The sequence below is a fragment of the Peromyscus eremicus genome, chromosome 3 (assembly GCF_949786415.1).
Source record: "Peromyscus eremicus chromosome 3, PerEre_H2_v1, whole genome shotgun sequence".
NCBI classification, from domain to species: Eukaryota; Metazoa; Chordata; class Mammalia; order Rodentia; family Cricetidae; genus Peromyscus; species Peromyscus eremicus.
In genome coordinates this window covers 71,052,087-71,070,443 of record NC_081418.1, presented here as the reverse complement: position 1 = coordinate 71,070,443, position 18,357 = coordinate 71,052,087, and the positions used below count along the sequence as shown (strand labels likewise).

Sequence of the window (18,357 nt, the reverse complement as noted above, 5' to 3'; positions counted from 1 at the left end):
ACTGTTCTTTGTCCCCTTTACCATTTTTCTAGAGTTTTTTTTTTTTTTTTCTTAAACAGTATTTTATCTTTAAGTTTGTGTCTGGTTTGTGTGGTCTCTGTAGGCAACAGCTCTGGGATTGACTGCCGCACTTCATTGGGTTTTCTCACTCCATCCATTTTTATAGTAGTGTATTCCCAATCATTTGCTCTTACTCTGGCATGCATTTTATTTCCATACACATATTCCACAACACTGTCACTTTTGCTTTAAATAGTTTGTTCTCTTTCTGTACATGCAGGATTGTCCGTGTGGGTACATGTGAAGGTCAGTGGTTGTGTGGGATGTCTTCCTTGAGCCCCTGAAATCTGCCACATAGTACTGAGGCTACAGATGCCTTGCACAAAGTGTAGCTTTTATGTGGGGGTTGGAGATGGGAATTCATGTCCTCAGGCCTGCATAGTAAGCACGGTATCCACCGAGCCATCTCCCCAGTGCTCAGTCCACTGTCTTTCTACAGAACTTACGGCATGACTTATACTCACTGCCCATCACTGCCCATTTCTCATTGTTAAAGCCCCTGCACCGTTAGGAGAGATCCGCACTCCACCACTTGGCGGGGCGCTGGCTCTGTTTGACAGGACTGCTGGGTCTAGCACACTTGTGCCCTTGGCTCCAGACACCTAAAGACCCTAACCCAGTGTTCAGCCATTTGAGTCTTATGTGCCATCATGTGATTTTCTTTGTCTTCAACCTGCCTGAGTCAAGCTCTTAAACCTGAAACTGTTCTTGCAACTGTATCATCAGATGTTTGCTCCTTACACTGTGACTATCAGAAACACGTCTGTCTGTCCGGCACTGTCCCACGGCATCCCCAGCCTCTCATATTGATGCTCTATGGATAGTTTCTGAAGTTGTGACCTTAAATTAAATGATCTCTCCTCTGCACTGTTTAATTACTACTGCCCCATGCAGCATCAAGGCAGCAACTCGAGGTGCCAACTGGTATTTGTGTTTACACTTTCCACTTCTCACAGTGGTTCATGTTCCTGTTTACATTCTTTATTAAAGACCATGTTTGTGAATGTATACCATATGCGGGCTGGTGCTCAGAGGTCAGAAAAGCCCTGGAGCTGGAAGTACTCTTCGCTGTTGAGCCAGCTCTCCAGCCCTTCCTTTATATTCCATAAGAACATGAACACATATGTAACCACCTTACTATATTTATGTATTTACTAGTCATGTTCGTTATTTCTAGGTCTTTTAATTAATTTCCCTCATCAGGAGTCATATGATATTGCTTTTACAGATGTTCGATAACTTTTTATTACTGTAGGTTCTGTACTGTTTGGTGCTGGATTTTGTTGTATTCCTTTAAAGATTCACCACTGTTGCTTTTATATTTATGATGACAGAGTACTCCACGCCTCCAGAAAAAAGTTAGATTAGCTTCTAATCTAACTCAGTAGTCTCCTCCATGGAAATCACTAGAAAAGGACCTGCTCCTGCTTGTTCTTCTGAGATGCTGGGGATTAAAGCCGGCACAGTGATCATAAAGATAATAAAAAGATATTTCTAGGATATAATGCTGAAATTCTAGCAAAGAGAGTTACTTAAGCACAGGTAAGTCACGGATAGCACTCACTTTAAAACCCTTCTAGAAACACTCATCTTGCCCCCACTCTGAGCCTGCAGTGGCCCCGGGGAGAAGCAGCAGCTTACCTGCTGTGGGATGGTCTGTATGTCAAATGCTCTGATTGGTCAATAAATAAAACACTGATTGGTCAGTGGCCAGTCAGAAAGTATAGGCGGGACTAACAGAGAGGAGAATTGAGAGAACAGGAAGGTGGGAGGAGTCACTGCCAGCCGCCGCCATGACAAGCAGCATGTGAAGATGCCGGTAAGCCACGAGCCACGTGGCAAGGTACAGATTTATGGAAATGGATTAATTTAAGCTGTAAGAACAGTTAGCAAGAAGCCTGCCACGGCCATACAATTTGTAAGCAATATAAGTCTCTGTGTTTACTTGGTTGGGTCTGAGCGGCTGTGGGACTGGCAGGTGAGAGAGATTTGTCCTGACTGTGGGCCAGGCAGGAACACTCTAGCTACACTTACCCTTTCTCGTTCAGCAGCTGCTCCATCTCGGTAATGTAGCACTCGTCACAGGCGCCAAGGTACTCCATCACCAGCTTTGCGTCCTTCTTGTACGCCTTGCCCACTGCTCCCTTATTGGGCTCAAACTGTACAACGTTGACTGTTTTGTATGCAACAGTCAAGGAATCGCAACACAGCACTGCTTTAGGATTTGGAAAACGATCTCAACACTCAATCACAATGTAAAACACCATTCGTCCTGTCAGCAGCAGCATCCCAGACCCTTTTATTCCTCTTTCAAGCACAAGATGAACCTACAGCCTTATGGAGTAGGAGCTGGGAGATGATTCTGTCGGTAAAATTCATACAAGCATGATGATTTGAGCTCAGGCGCCCAGCACCCACATAAAAACCGAGCGTGCCTGTTCGTGCCCACAATTTCAGCACTCAGGAAGCAGAGACAGGAGGACTCCTTGGGGCTGCTGTTCAGCCAGTCTTGGTGAAATCAGTGAACTCCGTTTTCAGTGAGGGACTGTCTCAGAAAAGAAGGCAGAGAGCAACAGAGGGAGACACTCAATGTGGACATCTGGGTCCCACATGCATATGTCTTCATGCACCCTCACACATACGAACGTGTACATCAAACAAAGAATAAATGAATGCCATTAACAAAGAGCTTTAAGGTTACAGTGAAATAAAGGAGGTATCATCTAATCCACAATATATCTCAATCCACAGCACAGAAACTTCTGGTAATATCTTTGGCCAATGAGGTTGCTCAATAGGGAAAAGTGCTTGGTTCCAAGACGATAACCTGAATTAACTCCCTGGACCCACAGGACGAAAGGATGGGAGTGACTCCTTGAAGTGTCCTCTGACCTCCACACATGTGCTGTATCAAAAGCACAAACAAGCCATATGTAAACGTAATTTTCTTAAAAATCTGGTTTTGTCACTAGTCAACCCTATGAACCAGCTCACAATTTCAGAGACAGATAAAGAAGCAAACTCAGCCTGGCATGGTGGCACACGCATTTAATCCCGGCACTCTGTGAGGCAGAGGGAGGTGGATCTCTGTGAGTTCCAGGCCAGCCAGGGTTGTTACACAGAGAAACCCTGTCTAGAAAAACCAAAGAAGGGGCAAGTTCCCATTCTGCTAATTTACAGAACCAATGAGCTAAATGATCTTAAAATGGCTCTCCAGTTTTAGCAGAACAATATTCACCAGGTATCATATATGTAGGGGCAGGTTCAGAGAAAGGTATGTTGGAGACATCTGAGAAAAAGGAGCACCCCGAAAGACATTCGGGGTACACTTCTAAATGTGTGTGTCTTTCAGGGTCTAATGCTGTGCGTGCTCGTGAGACCCTCCGTAGAGACTAGGAAAGGAGCAATGAAGGGTACCAATCAGCAAGTATCAACAATTCCAAAGCTCTCCATTCATCCAAAAGACAAGGGACAAACTGGGGCTCACACACTTCTAGCCTTAAGTTTGGAGTGGCCAGAAAGGATATGGGTTCTTTCAGAGGTTTCTCAGCTACTAGTGGGACTTTGGTGGCTCGAGCATGACAGGATAGGTCGTAGCAGGAACGATCAGCACATCCAACGATCTCAATCCAGCCCTAGGAAGACAGAACTAACAAATTCATTTACTGCTCACAATGGCTTTGTTCATGAAAGCATGCAGACAATAACTTCCAAATATTCAGGGACAGTTCAGTTAGAGAATCTCCAATTGAATTTTGTAAATTATTAAAAAGAGAACATTTTCATACAAGAGGGAATTAACACACTTATAAAGTACATAGAGGAAATAACACTGTATACTCAGTGACCTTATTTTCCAGGCTGACACACAATGCCATATTTCAACTCTGCAGCAAATGAATAATCTACAAGTTGATTATGGAAATTAAGCAGGAGTCTGACCAAAACCTATAGGCTTGGCTCAGATTTATAGCCAGGACTCAAAACAAATTATTCCTCCCATTGGATGAAGTACAATTAAAAGGCTAACTAAACATGGCTGGGCATGAATGTAAGCACTGGGCTCAGTTCACTTAACTGAACTAAAGGCAACTCATACAAGTGGATAAAGGATCAGTCACTGAGGAACCAGAGGTGTCACACTCCGTTTCTTTTTAATACCCAAGATACTAAATTAAAAAAAAAAAAAAAAGTTTTCAAATAACATACATTGGAGTGATTTGCCTGTAGCACCCCTCAAGTCCTACACTGACACCTTAACTTGCTCTGTGACGGCACAGGAAAGAGGTGACTTCAGGAAGTTATTAGGTCATGAGGGTAGAGTTATATGGGTTGAGTGCCCTTCACTAGAGAACTCAGTGGACAACTTTCTTGCCCTCTTTCCATAGGTGAGCAGAAAAGAAGATGGCAAAGACGGCAATTGTCAACCCAGTAAAGCATAAACTAAGACACACCTTTACAGATGTACTATGTGGGTAAGAACAAGAAAGTCTGTAAAAGCTAACTTTAGCTACTGCTGAGGGTAGTAGACAGACATGCACGCACGCGAGCATGGAAAGTATTGGAAATTTTAGCCATTGGTGGCTGCTTAAAATAAAGAAGGTAATGAAAAAACTTATAAACTCAGAAATTTAAAAACGAAACAACAAAAAAGGCATTCAGGCTTTTAGGCTGGGTGGGGGAGGCAGAGGCCAGCCTGATCTACAAGGAGTTCCAAGGACAACCAGAGATACACAGAGAAACCCTACCTTGAAAGACAAAAAGGGGGGGGGGGCACTGAAAGCAAGTAATAATATGACCTTCACTACTTAACATGTCCATTAAGTGTTACTTGTGCTCTTAAATATACATCTGGATGGCTATTCTTCATGAATATGATAATTACCATACTTAAAAACTAAACTAAAAAGTAGAACTACTCTAATATAAGGCTGGAAATGCAGCTTTGGGAAATAGGTTACCCTGTTCGGAAAATAAGAGTGTAACTATGATCTCTCTCTCTCTCTCTCTCTCTCTCTCTCTCTCTCTCTCTCTCTGCCTCTCCCTCTCTCCCTCTCTCCTTCTCTCCTTCCCTCCCCTTTACATCTGTCTATAACAGAAACACATGAAAAGAAAGCATCAAAGTTTTTAAAGGGGAGGGCTAAGCAGCCTGGATTCACTCAGAAGGCCAAGCCGGGAAGATCAAATCCCAGGCAGAATGTCTTTAAAGGTACTCCCTTCTCTCTGTTAATCTGAAGCTTTTGCTTTTATTTAGCCCTACCGTCTAACGTCCATAACACAAGTCAGTCTCCATGCTAGGACCCCATGTTTGGATCCCTGACCTCAAACGTCAAGGACATCACTTGGAGTAAGACAGTTTGGACGCTAACCCAGCTGAACTCCCTCCTAAAGACCTGGGAGAATCTGCATCGCAGGGGCTTTAAGACAGACGGGGCAGCCCCTCTTTGTAAGAGCACAAGTCAGCTGGTGTCTGGTTAGTCCCTCTGGTCCACTCTGGTAGGAAGAACAGTAAGCAACAGTAGAAACCTCACTGCAGTCTACTTACATAGGACGTTTTGGACTCAGCATCCCAGCAGTCACACGCATAATGGGCCATCTCATTCTCCATGTGCTGCCGGAAGCGGAGTTTCTCAGGAGATATTCCAACCTTCGTGAGGTAGAGGTAGATGCGGCCAATGAAATAGCCTAATACTGAGTTGTTAATCACCCCCTGAACAAAGAAGAGTGCAGCAAGGGAAAAATACACATCAATACCTTTGAAGACCAAGGAACGATCTGTAGTACTTCATAGTCTACTGAAAAAAGGACACACAGAGTAAACTTTCTTCCTGCTTTCAGAATGAAATGAGATCCTGGTTATTTTAAAAGAGGTAACGTCAAGTTAACAAGTTAATAATGAAGTTGTCAAATATTTCTAACACACTGGGCATAGAGGTGTACACCCTTAATCCCAACACTTGGGAGGCAGAGGCAGGCGGATCTCTGTGGGTCCCAGGCTAGAGTGCTCTACAGAGTGAGTTCCAGGACAGCCAGAGCTAAATAGTAAGACTCTGTCTCAAAAAACAAAACAACAAAAACAAAACAAAAATGCCTAACATATCTGTCCATGGACTCAACTGCTGCAGCACACTGTCAGCCCTATACCATACACTTCCTAAATCCAGTTTAAAATGACCCAGATTTAAATTAACTAAAGAGATGGATTGAATGTTTTTGTTTTCCAAGACAGGCAGCCTGGAACTCACTCTGTAAACAAGGTTGGCCTCCAACTCACAGAGATCCACCTGCCTCTGCCTCCTGAGTGCTAGGATTAAAGCATGTGCCACCACTGCCCGACCTTTTTTTTTTTTTTTTTTTTTTTGCTTTTTTAAAATTTATTCTTACCCACTGAAATTCCTCTGCTCCCTAAAGTACATATCATTTTATAACTTTAGTACTAGATCTTAGAAATGCTCTAGCCTCACCTCCCACCACTACAAGGAAGTCCACTGGTTAATTTTGCCAACTTGACACACACCTAGAGATCCCTGAGAAGAAGGAATCTCAACTGAAGAACTGCTTCCATCGTATTGGCCAGTGGGCATTTTCTTGATTGCTGTAAAAGGCATGTAAGTCCTTGTGCTCACAGAGAAGCAATAAGGAAACTAGGAACACACAAGGTTGTCTCTTTAAAGGGAGAGATGGATAACCTGTTTTCTGCCCCAAGGCTGGGGACAGACTTGGTTAATAGCCTGGTGACCTTGACCTTCCCCAGGACCCTTGAGTTTCTTTGTCTCAGTCAATCTACAGCACTATCCTGCCCCAGACCCTTATCCTGACCCTGTCTACTCAGGTAACCTTTATAGAAGATGTTGCTTGTATTTTAAAAAGAGTTGGAAATAGTCATGTCTTAAGCTTTGTTGTGCATATGGGATTGAGTTAAATCACACCAGGAAACTTTTTTCCAAATTGTGGTGTGCTTAAATATGCCTAAAATAAACCACTCAGGGTCAGACTCTCAAAGTTTGAACCAACACCAGCTACTGAGTCATGCTAAACAGAACTACCTTCTTACCTCTCAAAAATAGTTACTCTGCTGGCCAAGGTGGATGCAGAGACCCCTGCAGATTGCTAATATAGGAGGGCCCAGTCTACTAGGGGTGGAACCATCCCTGGAGAGGGGTGCCTGAGCTGTATAAGAATGGTAACTTAGCAAGCCAGGAGAAGCAAGCCAGTAAGTAGCATTTCTCCATTGGTTTCGTTTCAAGCTCTTACATTGGCTTCTCTCAATGATGGACTACAGCCTCTAAATAAACCCTTTCCTACCAAATTGCTTTTGGTTATGATATTTAACACAGCAGATCATTTCCATAAAATGGGCAATACCTCTTCTTGTATATTTCTGGGACCAGATGGCTCAGTGCTCCTCCAGGCAAGTGAATCACTACTGGGAAGCAGCTAATGAGGCTAAGTTTCCACTCACTCATTTCTCCAGGCAGATATTTAAAGAAACCCACCAACATACAGGCCTATAACCCCATGCTCTTCGCAACACAAAGAGGCTTGAATCCAGAGTGTTTGATTTTCCTGAGTAAAATTCTGTCTCTCTCAAAGTGGTGGAGATTGTTAAAGCAGGATCAGTTAGATACAGTACACAGTCCAAACCAAGATCTATTTTCTAAGTGCTCTGCTCAACAAGAATTTTATTTTAAATGTATGTGTGCAGAGGACAACTTGCAGGAGTTGGTTCTCTCCTTCAACCATGTGGGTCCCGGGAATCGAACTCAAGTCCCCAGACTTAGCAGCAGGTGCTCTACTTGCTGAACCACCTCCCTGGCCCATCTGCTAACATTTTTCTTTTTCTTTTAATTTTAATTTCACATACACTGGTGTTTTGCCTACATGTATATCTGTATGAGGGTGTCAGATCCCCTAGAACTGGAGTTAGAGACAGCTGTGATCTGCCATGTGGGCACTGGGAACTGAACCTGGGTCCTCTGGATAGCAGCCTCTGAGCCATCTCTGCAACCCCTAAACATTTTTCTTAATTCAGCCTCACGGCTCAGAACTGGGTGTTTCTATATAAAGCAAATACTACATGGGGACTGGAGCTGTAGCTTAGAGGTAGGTCACTTGCTCAGCATGCGAGGACCTAGGTTTGCTCACCAGTACCATAACAGACAAAACTGTCAGGGGCTGAGGATGCAGTTCATGCACTTGCCAAGCCTGCACATGCCTTTGGGCTTGACCCACAATGCTGCAAAATAAATAAACAAAAATATAGCTAAAGTCAAATATTTCCTCACCCAGTGTACAACCCAGTTGCTAAGCGCTTCCATCCGTGACTGGGCATAATTTAAATCAGTTTCCTCCAGAGTCTTACCTGCTCGACAGCATCTCCCAGGCGCATCTTCCGAGCAGACTGTCCGCTGACCTGGGCTTTTGCCGAGTACAGATAAAGGCAGAGGTCGGCCACACTCTGGAACTTGGGATGGTCTTTCTCAGTGGGGTCTACAAAGTGCTCGATCTCCGCCATTGTGAATTCCCTGGAAGAAAAAAGAAAGATAGAAATCTGCAGGCTTAATTCTAAAACTCAGTCAACAACAGCTCCTACTTCCAGCTGCTCATTCCTCCACAGATAAAGGGCCCAAACTCCAGGAATTTCTTGTGACCAAGCAGAACACTGGCTTTCTAAGGAAATTACCCAAAGACTTTTAGATTAGGTTTGTGTAGGTGGTTGTTTTTTAAAAAAATATCAGTAACTGACCTGGGATACAACTTCGTGGTAGAGTTCATACTTACTATGCTCAAGGCCTTAGGTCCACTCCATAGTATCAAAATAACAACAACAATAAAAATAATAATAACTTCAGCAACAACCTGCTTTCAAATATTAACTCCTTCTACGTAGCTATACCCAAGAGTATCAGTTATAAGATTTTTGTTTGTTTGTTTTGATTTTTTTGAGCAGGGTTACTCTGTGTAGTTCTGGAACTCACTCTGTAGACCAGGCTGACCTCAAATTCAGAGAAATACGCCTGCTTCTGCCTCCCAAGTGATGGGATTAAAGGCATGTGCCATCACTAGCTGGCAATAAAAATAATTTTTAAAAGCAGATTAATATAGCCTTTAAAATAGGAAGACAAGCAAAGGCCACATGCAAGAGAACCGAGATACTGAACAGCAACACCCACATAAAATGATTCTGCTTAAAGCATCAGGTCTTTGCACAAATATATACTAAAGAAGCCACAGACATTTACTTTCCAAAGAATGGGAAATTAGAAGTGAACTGAAATGGTTCTCCGGGTTTTAAAGCAGTTTGATTGACTGTGTTTTATGGCTCCAAACAAGTAAATGACTGATAATGGCACCAAACAGATGGTCTCGTTAGAGTAAGAGCTTCTAAATAAAGTGTTATTCCAGGCAAAGGACACTGGGCATGAACTGAACAAGCCACTATCAAGCTCAGCACATAATGATGAAATAAATATGCACACGGCAATGGCTTTCCAAAGAGATTTCTCTGAATTGCAATTTAGTAGCTATTACAGGGGAAGGGAGAGTGTTTTAAGTTAATTTTATGAGTCAAAAAATCTTTTTTAAAAAATGGACACAATCTCACTGGTGTACTCTCATGATTATCTCAGATGTTCTAGAAGCAACACAAAATTGCACAGATTGGCCCTAAACATAGGAAATGTACTGCCAAGAGCTCCGGGTTTTCAATTTTACTCGTTAATGGCACATTTTATTTGGTCCCACAGCACTAAGTCTTAATTATCTTTCAACAACTACAAAATGTGTCTGTGCACATGACGACTTGAAGTGAACGTGGTGCTGTGTCCTTGCATAACTTATACCAGGGTTGACAGGAAATGAACTTCTACAGTGCAGGGAAGATGGATTAAGGATCCTACCCAGAATCCCCCAAAATGGTGCTGCCAAAGTCTTTCCATCTGTTCTGTACGAAACTGCATGCCAACTGTAGTTAATAATGTAATAATAATATCATCTCAGCAGCCTCTGAAAGGGTTAAGATTCTTACCACCAGAGTATGAACTGAAAGGCAATGATGTAAAAGGACAGATGAGTTATGAGCTTGCCTGTGGTAATCATTCCACAATGTATATATCAATAACCTTGAAAACTATGATCTCTAGTTACAGTAAGAAGAGAAGACATGGTGGAATGCTGGGCCAGAAGACTGTTTTGGAGTCTAAGAAAGCTAACCACGGCTACACAGCCTACCTGTGTATGGACTATATTACTCAGAATGATGATGTCAGGAAGAAATATGGAAATGACAGACTTATATCACAGTAGGCTGAGTGAGAGAGAGAGAGAGAGAGAGAGAGAGAGAGAGAGAGAGAGAGAGACTGAGACTAGCCAGTGCCAGGATGCCTCTTGAACATGCCTGGACACATCAGACAGAGAGGGCTATTAGACAAGCAGGTGTCTGAACTCATCAGTGCTGGCTTACCAACTGCCCTATGTCATAAAGCCCCTACATACCCAGAGGCTGCATCCAGGACAAACCCTCCCAGCAACACCACCTGCCCTGGACACTACCCATTCTTTGTAACACTAACATACACACACAGACACACACATACACACATACACACACCCTGACTGACCCCATAATACACACCAATGACAGAAAGGCATTGGTTTCAACATCAAGATCTCTATACCCCAGAACAGGTGGTAAGCAAAGGAAAAGGTAACTTCAGAGCAAGCAGAAGCCATAAGCTATTATCCAGGCTCCTTCCTTTCCTCAATCAGAACTGCCACCCTCGCCAGAGATTACATTTGGGAATAAATAAATAAATAAATAAATAAATAAATAAATAAATAAACAAACAAACAGACGAATGAGTGAATGAATGAATGAATGAATAAATAAATAAATAATAAATCCAAGGTCAAGATTAAAGTACAAGTATGTCAGTTTACACCTCCAACCCAATGGCAAAAGTAATACCTGACTCGGATCAGTCCAGACCGAGGCGAGATCTCATTTCTAAAGGAGTTTCCGATCTGGGCAGCAGCAAAAGGCAATTTCCCTTGGTTGAATTCCAAAAGTCGCTTGAAATTCAGGAAAATTCCCTGTGCAGTTTCTGGTCTCAGATATCTATAAAGTTAAATAAGTCAGGCTGTTACAAGTAAATTGTGTCTTTCAATAAAACAAAGTCTGTTACAAGTCAAGTATCACATATATCCTTTCACAGCAAAGTTATGCTTAAGGCCTAAATTAGAAGGAAGGGATTAAATTAAAAGGAAGGGATCCTATCCTGTCTTAAGCAGCAAACACTCCCACAGAACCATGGGGATAGACTAAGAACCTGGGATGGCCACAATGCCATCAGAACTGTCCTTATTTATTTACTCCAATGACAAAACACCCACCTCCCTCTCTGAGTATCACTATGGTGGTTTGAGAATGGCCCCCAAAGGCTACTAAGTTTGAATGCTTGGTCCCCCGAGTTGGTGGAACTCTTTGGGAAGGATTAGAAGGCATGCCCTTGTTGGAGAAGCTGTGTCACTGGGGGTGGACTTTGAGGTTTCAAAAGACTCATGCCATTCCCAGAGTGCTCTCTGTCTCCTGCTTGTGGTTAGAGATGGGATCTCTCAGCTGTTCCTGCCACCACACCTTCACATCACCATCATGGATTGTAACACAAATTCTAATTGGTCTTAGTGATAAAAACAGAGTCAAGGTACATGCTGAAAGACCAGAGAGACAAAGGAGCAAGCCACAGCCACTTCTTACCTCACCAACTCCTCAGCTTGAAAAGGGTGAGCTCCTGTCTCCTCCCGCCTTATATTCCTCTCTCTGCCCAACCATATCACTTCCTGTTTCCTCCTCCCTTGCTCTGGGATTAAAGGTGTGTGCCACCACCGCCTGGCCTCTGTAGTTAACTAGTTGTTACCTCTGCACTCTGATCTCCAGGCAAGTTTTATTTGTTAGAGCATGAACACAATATCACCACAGTGGATTCTAACCCTCTAAAATCTTAAGCTCAATTATACACTCTGTTTTAAAGTTGTCTCCTTTGCCCTACTCCCCTCCCCCATTTAATCCTCCTATTCTATTTTTCCCTTTATCTCTCTGTTACACTACATTCTATTTCCCCTTCCCTCTGTGATTACTCGGATTGTAGCACAATTATTAAAACTTTAAATGCTAATATCCATATATAAGGGGAAAGAAAACATGTAGTATTTGTCTTTTTGAGTCTGGGTTACCTCACTCAGGATGATTTTTTTCTAATTTCATCCATTATCCATTTGCCTACAAATTTTTCTTTTCTTTTCTTCATAACAGCTGTTTAACATTCCATTGTGTAAATGTGCCAGGTCTACGATTTATCTGGAGTTAAGATTTGTACAGGGTGATAAATATGGATTTGTGCTGTGGGATGGTCTGTATGTCAAATTGCTCTGATTGGTCAATAAATAAAACACTGATTGGCCAGTGGCCAGGCAGGAAGTATAGGCAGGACTAACAAAGAGGAAAACAGAGAAAACAGGAAGGCAGAGAGAGACACTGCCAGCCGCCGCCATGACTAGCAGCATGTGAAGATGCCAGTAAGCCACGAGCCACGTGGCAAGGTATAGATTTATAGAAATGGATTAATTTAAGCTGTAAGAACAGTTAGCAAGAAGCCTGGTACGGCCATACAGTTTGTAAGCAATGTAAGTCTCTGTGTTTACTTGGTTGGGTCTGAGCGGCTGTGGGACTGGCAGGTGAGAGAGATTTGTCCTGACTGTGGGCCAGGCAGGAAAACTCTAGCTACATATTTGCATTCTTCTACATGCAGCTATCCAGTCTGACCAGCACCATTTACTAAAGATATCATCTTACGTCCAGAGTGTATTTTTGGCTTTTTTGTCAAAAATCAGGTGTCCACAGGTGTGTGGACTTGTGTCTGGGTCATTAATTGGATTCCACTGACCAACATATCTGTTTTTAATGCCAACAGAATACTGGTTTTGCTACTATAGCTCTGTAGTACAACTTGAAATCTGGGATGGTGATACTTTCAACAGTTCTTTTATTATTCAGTATTGTTTGAGCTATTTTGGGTTTTTTTGGTTCATGTTTCCATATGAAGATGAAAATCATTTTTCTCAATTTCTAAAAATTGTGTTAGAACTATGATGGGGATTGCATTGAACTTGTACAGTGACTCTGGTAGGATGGCCATTTTCACAATATTAATTAATCCTGATCCATGAGCGTGGGAGATCTTTCCATATGCTGGTGTCTTCGATTGCTGTCTTCATTGTCTTCTTAACGTTTTTATTGTACAAGTCTTTCACTCACTTGGTTACTTATTCCAAGATGTTGGGTTTTGAGGCTACCATGAAAGGTGCTTTTTCCCAGATAATTTTCTCAGTGTTTTCTACTTGTATACAGAAAGGCTACTGATTTCTACCTGTCAACTTTATAGCCTGCTATTTTGCTGGATGGAAGTGTAGAAATTTCCTGGTGAAGTCATTAGGATCTTTTAGGGACAATAACACTAAAGGCCTTTTGAAAAAGCATATGGAAACCTACTACTGTAGAAGCTTCCTTTAAAAAAACATTTAGCCGGGCGGTGGTGGCGCACGCTTTTAATCCCAGCACTCAGGAGGCAGAGCCAGGCGGATCTCTGTGAGTTCTAGGCCAGCCTGGGCTACCAAGTGAGTTCTAGGAAAGGCGCAAAGCTACACAGAGAAACCCTGTCTTGGAAAAAAAAAAAAAAAAAAAAAAAAAAAAAAAAACATTTAATGGGAGAGACAATGCCCCAACTAGATGTCTTATGCTACAGGTGTCTAGATGGGTTATATTTGGTTGAGTCATTGGCCAAAGGGTCCCATGAATCTCCCCAAATATCACAAGCTATTTCAAGGCTATTGGTTGCTCTCCATAACCTGAAAATAGGGTCCTTTTGCTAAAGACACAACTTACGTCATCAAACATGGAGAAACTGAGCTGTACCCACCTAGAAGCTTCACTCCTACTAAGTAGCATTCACGGTACTGGAAGGTACTCTGAATGGTACCAGAGAAGAATGGTAATGATCCATAATACACAATACAAACACTATAACCTGCAACAGCAATCTACCTGCAGGATATACTAGTCCAATAGTAGCACATATGTTAAGGATAACCAACCATCTTGTTTCTTTAAGTCAGATTAAAGGCCCACTTCAGGAGGTGAAACCATACTGGATCCTGCTAAAGTGCCCAAGAACCTGAGACTACACAGGAAACAGGCCTAGGGGAAACCTAATACTATTATTATACTAAAGGAAGATCAAAATAAAATGACTCCTAATGACATATTGATATCCCTACACATCAGGGCATTCAACCCTCATTAGAGAAGCTTCTTTCAGAGGATGATAATTAACACAGGACCCACAACTGGACAATGTGCAGAGTGAGAGACTCTGGGGCACCCAGTCCTAATTGGGATGGTTTCATCACACCCCTCCCCCTCAAAGCTCAAGGATTTGTGTGGAAGAGAAGGTAGAAAGATTAAGAAAATCTTTTTAGTTAAAAAAAAAGGTTGCCTTTCTCATGGTTTCTTATCACAACAATAGAAAAGTAACTAATACAGCCAATAAGGCCTCTCTGGAACAATCATTTATATGGAGGCAGATGCCAAATTTAGTTCCTTCTGAAATAAGACCCATGTCTAAGCATACTGACTTGAAAGTTGGCATACAAAACAAGGGACTGGATTTCATTGTGGCGTCTTCATACACAAATGCTATTTTACTGTTTCTATTTATCCCTTCTCCCACTGCTCTTCCCCATCCCCCTTCCTCACTCCATCCTCGATGGTTCCCTCGCCAGATCCACTCCTTCCACCTCTACTTTCTTATCATGTGTACGCCACTGCTCCTTTTATTTTCCTGCCTCCAGCTCCCTAAGATCTTTCCCTCCCGCATGGCTAAGTGCACCTCTCCTCTTTCTCTCTTTCCTTCTTTCCTTCCTTCTTTCTTCCAGGTTTATTTATTTTATGTATATGAATGTTTTGCCTGCATGTATGTGCACCACATACATGAAGCGCCTTCAGAGACAGAAGGCGGCATCTGGTTTGCTGGAACTGGAATTACAGACAGTTGTGAGCTGCCATATAGGTGCTGGGAACCAAACCCAGGCCCTCTGCAAGCGCAGCCAGTGCTCAGTCATTAGCCAAGTCGGGTCACTTTCTCCTATCTTTGTAGTCTATGCATTGTATTTTCAACCAGGTATTTTTGTATTTCTCTATCGTAAAGATAAAGTCCTGCTAATAATACAGCTGTCCTGGTTATTTCTACTTTTCACTAACATACTTAATTGCGTTTCCTTTCATTTATTTCTTTAAGTGGCCTGTATCCTAGTTAGTTTCTATTGCTGTGATGAAACAAGATGACCAAAGTAATTTAGGGAGGAAAGGGTTTATTTCCCTTATACTTTCACAGCACTGTTCATCACTGAAGGAAGTCAGGACAGGAACTCAAACAGGGCAGGAACCTGGAGGCAGGAGCTGATGATGCAGAGGCCATGGAGGAGTGCTGCTTACTGGCTTGCTCATTATGGCTTGCTCAGCCTGTTTTCTTAGAACCCAGGACAACCAGCCCAGGGGTGGCACCACCCACAGTGGGCTTGGCCCTCCTCCATCAATCATTAATAAAGAAAAATAACCACATCTTATTGAGCCATTTTTCTCAATTGAGGCTCCGTCTTTGCAGAGACTCTAGCTTGTGCCAAGGTGACATAAACAAGCCAGCACAGCCTGAAGGTGGCTCACTGGAAGTATGCTGGCTGACACAACTATGAATCTGAGTTCAGTCACTGGCGGAGAGAGTTAACTGCTACAATTCCAGTGCTGTGGCACTTGTACCCCTACTTCCAGAATAAATTAATAAACACAGAAAGAAAAAAGAAAGACTGACTGATTAAAAGAACTAAAATCTTAAATCACCCGGAATGAAGAGTGAGTCAGGAGGTCTGTCCAATAGGGTCACCTGGCTCTGTAGATTAACAGCTTTGTTTCATGTAGAAAAGCTGCCTTTCAAGAATGTGGGCCAGACATTCTCCAGCACGGTGGGCTAGTTGATAGATCTACTTAGATGTAGTTAAAGTGAAATACATGCTGAAATTCAATCCTCAGACGCACTGGCTTCTCTCCAAGTGCTAAAAAGCCATACATGACTAGTAGCTATAAGGGACAGTATGGTACAAGGTACATAAACTGCACTGGACAGACTTCATCATTTCTAAAGTATTTACATACAGTAACATAAAAAAGCAATCATCTCTCTCTGGCCCTCCTGTCCTATGCAGCTCTTACTGGAAGGTATGATGATCATGGGCTTCTGTACTTATTTAATAACAAATGCAACCCCACTATGAAAGGGCAGCCTTTCTCCTTGGCACTGAGTATTGCCTTTTATTACAGGTAAGTGTGTTCGACAAGCAGATAAATAAAAACAATACATACCCAGGCATATTTCCTCCAGGCCCGATGAAGGTCTTAAACATTAAATTAAAAGGTACTGGAGGAGACAGGTCATTGCCAGTAGTAGGAGACTTTACATTATAGTTTACAAAAAGATCCCCAAGTTCTTGTTGTCCATAGTTATCAAGCTGAAGGACACACAAAGAAAACAATTAGTGCGGAAACCAGAGAACAAGGTACAAGAGCAAGTGCTTGCTAGACACAGCTGCGTCCCATCCCGCTCCAGCCACACTAACACAGAAGTCCCCAGCCCAAACATATGACCAGGAAACATCCCCACTAATGAGGACAAGGCCTGCTTGGGGAAAAAGGCTGATTCCGGGTCTGAGACCCAAAACGAACAAAATGAGCCTGCAATTATCTTGTCACACCAAAGAGCAAGGAAGCTATCAGAGTACCGAGCTGTACGGGGGACTCACTGATGCTCCTGACAGCTCAGGCGGGCAATTCCACCCTCAGGAAGCCTAATGGTTCAGTTACGGAAGTGCATCAAAGCTTAGCTGCTGCTTCTTTGTTTTTTCAAGACAGGGTTCTCTGTGTCATTTTGGTGCCTGTCCTGGATCTCACTCTGTAGACCAGGCTGGCCTCGAACTCACAGAGATCCACCTGGCTCTGTCTCCTGAGTTCTGGGATTAAAGGTGTGTACCACCACCACCTGACTCTAAAATGTGTAGCCCATGCTGGTCTCAAACTCGTGATCCTCCTGCCTCCCCCTCCTTCTGCAAATCCTACCGGCGTACGTCACCACAACCAGCTGCTTAACTTCTAAATAAGAACAGAGAAAGGCAGGAGACCAACGAGACAGACAGATGGGAACTCACTGTTTCCATTTGGGCTTTATGAAAACGACGGTTTATGCACTTTTGGATGGATGTAAGGACTCAACAAATAGGTTAAAAAACAGGACGGAGGCATGGATCAAACACGGATTCTCAATTTTCTTTATAATTGGTAAGGGAAGTTCCCTTATTTTCTTTAATCAAAAGCACCAGCAGAGGACAAGATCATTTTGAAACCCTCATCTTCCAATGGGCCTGGGCCCCGGTCACCAGTGAGTGCCCCACGGAGATGACCACAGAACTTCAGAAATGCACTCACTAAATGTCCAAACTCTAATGACAATACAGACAGATGAACACAGTCAGGACAAGGTGAACAGTGACTACATTTCTGATATTACATGTATTCATGTTTCACAAAGTGAGAAAACTAACTTCAAGGAATTATAAGGGATTTTTCACCTTTCAAGTATATTTTCTAATTATATATATACTTTTTTACTTTTTTGCAATAAAAAAGTTTTAAAACTGATTATGCAAAATGCTACATGCAGAGATAGGTCGGCAAAGACTGAGGGTCGAGCAAGGGAAGTAAGTTTTTGCTGTTGAGGTCACTTAGACACAGACGGGGATAAGGGAAGCAAGTTTCAACTGCTGAGTCGGTAGAAGGGAAGGAGCTCTTCCCACTGGAGGTCAATCTGCACTTCCGAGGACTCTCACGATTCCCAGTGGCGGGAGACTCCCTGCACATACTGGTGTAGCATCACCGCGATGTGTTCCACACCAGGTGGGCTTTCAGTGAACCACAGAGGCCATTTCTGAGAACTACATCAGTTCCCACCTCTCGCTCTTCCCTGAGTATTTTATAGATAACAACAGCAACAAAACTCACTGTTCTCGCTATGAAAAGGCTAGCGCTCAAACTGAATCACAGCTCACCAGATCAGCCACACTCAGTTCTCAAAGCTGACTTCACTTAGAAATGAAATCAACAGGTAAGATCAAAGATACACTCCATGGCATGCACATGGC

At 42.8% G+C, this 18,357-nt stretch overlaps 1 protein-coding gene across 1 annotated transcript in view; it reads right to left on the bottom strand.

Moving 5' to 3' along the window:
* Positions 1-18,357, bottom strand: part of Gars1 (glycyl-tRNA synthetase 1) — a 37,094-nt gene that overhangs the window by 8,949 nt on the left and 9,788 nt on the right. The window contains exons 3-8 of the mRNA XM_059257046.1: positions 16,529-16,674; positions 11,027-11,176; positions 8,423-8,585; positions 5,606-5,770; positions 3,583-3,695; positions 2,095-2,235 (exon numbers count right to left, since the gene is read on the bottom strand). Of these exons, the coding sequence (XP_059113029.1) occupies positions 2,095-2,235; positions 3,583-3,695; positions 5,606-5,770; positions 8,423-8,585; positions 11,027-11,176; positions 16,529-16,674 (878 nt within the window). The remainder of the gene's footprint in view (positions 1-2,094; positions 2,236-3,582; positions 3,696-5,605; positions 5,771-8,422; positions 8,586-11,026; positions 11,177-16,528; positions 16,675-18,357) is intronic.